Source organism: Poecilia formosa, unplaced genomic scaffold (genome assembly GCF_000485575.1).
Source record: "Poecilia formosa unplaced genomic scaffold, Poecilia_formosa-5.1.2 Scaffold0, whole genome shotgun sequence".
In the NCBI taxonomy this organism is placed as follows: domain Eukaryota; kingdom Metazoa; phylum Chordata; class Actinopteri; order Cyprinodontiformes; family Poeciliidae; genus Poecilia; species Poecilia formosa.
In genome coordinates this window covers 5,889,577-5,892,505 of record NW_006799939.1, presented here as the reverse complement: position 1 = coordinate 5,892,505, position 2,929 = coordinate 5,889,577, and the positions used below count along the sequence as shown (strand labels likewise).

The 2,929-nt window shown below is 45.9% G+C and overlaps 1 protein-coding gene across 1 annotated transcript in view; it reads left to right on the top strand.

Annotated features, from left to right (window-relative positions):
* The window catches only part of tmem74 (transmembrane protein 74), a 3,331-nt gene extending 1,334 nt beyond the window's left edge, over positions 1-1,997 (top strand). The window contains exon 2 of the mRNA XM_007563531.2: positions 69-1,997. Coding sequence (XP_007563593.1) covers positions 121-981 — 861 coding nt within the window. The 5' untranslated portion in view covers positions 69-120 and the 3' untranslated portion in view covers positions 982-1,997. The remainder of the gene's footprint in view (positions 1-68) is intronic.
* Positions 1,998-2,929: the final 932 nt, after the last annotated feature.

Below are 2,929 nucleotides of genomic sequence, written 5' to 3'. Positions count from 1 at the left end.
AGTGAAGGCTGCCATGTTCAAACCCTGAGCCGGCGCGCGTGTGTGTGTGTGTGTCGTCCACTTCTTAGGGATGCTGTGGAGTGGAGACGCCGTGGGAGGAAGTCTAAGAGAGAAACACGAATGGCTTCCCCGAAGCTGCTTCCCGCAAAGGAGGCAGGCAAGCAGTCCGAGCTGAACCCAGAAGCATTCGACCGGGTTTCCGGTGTGCAGCACGCCCGGAAGTCGGCCGGATCAACAGGAGACGGGCTCCCCGGGGAGGGCGGCTGCGCCCCCGCCCGCGGCAGCGGCAGCCGCGGCCGGTGCCTTTCAGCACCGAGGACAGCGCAGCGCAGGGCGGGCGCGGAGGGGAAGCTCTGCCCTCCCCCCGGCGGTGAGGAGAAGCTCCGGGTTTGCTGCGACGAGGAATTGGAGACTTCCTTCACCTTCATCGACGAGAACGTCAATTTGCGACTGGCCAGCCCGGAGACCGGCTGCAAAACTTCGCACAGGCCGGTCCGCAACGGCGAGCCTTGCTCCGAGACTCTGCCGGAGCTCTCGTTTATGTCGGAGGACGACCTCTCCTTCGGCGAAGGCTCCGGGAGCTCCGTGGACTACGGCTTCATCAGCGCGGTCACGTTCCTGGTGACGGGGATCTCCCTGGTGATCATCTCCTACGCCGTGCCGCGGGACGTGGAGGTGGACCGCGACAGCGTGTCGGCGCGGGAGATGGAGCGGCTGGAGATGGAGAGCGCCCGGATAGGCGCCCACCTGGACCGCTGCGTGATCGCGGGACTCTGCCTGCTGACCCTGGGCGGCGTCGTGCTCTCCACGCTGCTCATGATCTCCATGTGGAAGGGGGAGATGTACAGGAGGAAGCTCGTGGCCTACTCCAAGCGCTCGGCCAAACTGTACGGCTCCATCAGCCTGAAGACGAGATCCAGCCCCAGCCACTCGTCTGCCCGCTTGTCCCTGGAGGAGGAGATGGTGGAGACTTTGGCTTAAACCGCCGCTCCGCATAGAAACGTTTGTTTGTTTTGAACTATGATTAACGTCAGCCACGCACATTTTATAACCGCTGAACTAACTATTACATGCAAAACCCTCCAATGGTAGGGAATGGGCTGAATGTAGGTCCTAGATGTGTTGTAGTTTGAATCTATGTTCAAACTATGGTAATTTGAACATTGGGTTCAAACTTCCCTGTGTTTGAACCCAATGGTTTTAGTGATGAGTTTTTTTGCTCATCACTTTTACAAAATCAGCCAGGAACAAAATGAACGTGGTCCACATGGATGATAGCTGGAGAATTATCACCGCTAACATGTACTTTTCTGTCAATTTTTGGGCCTATATGGGTTCCGCATTTAAGACAGACCATAACATGAGCTGTTGATTAGGGCTTCCATGCCAACAGGGGCGATCCCAAGAGCACTAGACCTACCCATGTGATAAATTACCCCCAGTCAGCAGGTATGTGGGCCAATCATGGAGTTTGCCCAGGCTGGATGGGCACTAAGTAGGCATGGCTTCTTCTGGAGGATCAAATGGGTCAATGTGATAACTGATGTCAGCAAAACAACTCTCATTAAAAAAAGAATTTGACTTTTATTATTATTGAGTTTTTAAACAATAAGTCAAATTCTAGTCAACACTTCTAGGGCCATGTGGATCCTACTTTGTGTCCAGAGTTGATAGTGTATAGGTAATGAAGATGAATCCACTATGTAAACCAGGGACTGTCCCAATACAAGCCATTTTGTCAGCCCATTTCCTACCTTTAGGGTCCCATATGTAAACCAAGTGAACTAGGCCTCAACCAGCCTCAACGAACACTTCAATTCATTGAGGAAAAAAAATTAAAAATCTAATTTGTGATTACTTTTATGAAGAATAACCTTACATTTATATTTGCATTCACAAAATTTACTAAGGATTAAAAGCATCAGCCATATGCTGTAATGTTTGAACTTTGAGTACAACCAGCTCATAATGACCACACAAGATTTTATCCTTTTTTTTTTTTTTTTGAAAAGACAACTCCCATTTTTTCCAAAAAATAAATTGGTCTAACAAATGATTTTTTAAAAAGAATATCTGCTCTGTTTAAGTTAATCTACTCCAGATTTAACTTGTTTGCATATTTTTATGTTTTTTTTTGTTTTTGTTTTTTGTGCCTCATTTCAATTAGTTTCTAATGCCAAAAAATGCATTAAAATTTCCCGTTTTGTGTTTTCACAATAAAATAAAATAAAATAAAACTTTCATGAATCTGAAATTGGTCAGTGTAGTATAATTAAGGTGACACTAATCTGTGCTTTGGATTTTGAAACAAAATACAGTCGGGAGTCATTAAAGTACCAAACGATGACGCTAACTTCTGCATTTTTAGCGGTAAATGGTCACAGTTTCTTCGTGACAAATAGAATTTACTGTTGGTAGAGGTGCGGATGGAAATCCGTGTTTTCAGACAGCCGAACATTTTTATTAGTACAAATTAAGAAAACACAACAATATTACCTACCCACAACTACAAATTACAAAATACAACATAAAAATTAAAAAAAAAATAAAAAAAACGGAAGAGTTGGGAAACTTGAGACATTGCTGATTGGACGTTTGCCACCGGAAGTTATTCTGACTTTTGTGCGTTTGTCGAAAATCTGAATTTCAACATTCTTAGCAGTAGGTACATGATGGAAACGTAGCTATCGCTATTGAGCCTAAAATGCTTCATTCTTTTTGACAGTTCAGGCAATACATAGCACGGTGATTGTCTGCCTACCTGTCTGGAGAAAGAGAGATCAAACGCCGGTGCAATTTCCGGTTCTAAAGTCAAAGGAGGCGTTGTCCAAGCAGCGATGTCTCAGGTATCTCACTCTGCCTTTTCTGTTTTGTAAATGTCATTGTGTTTTCTTCATTTGTAATTGTGCCTAGTTAATATTGTTGTGTT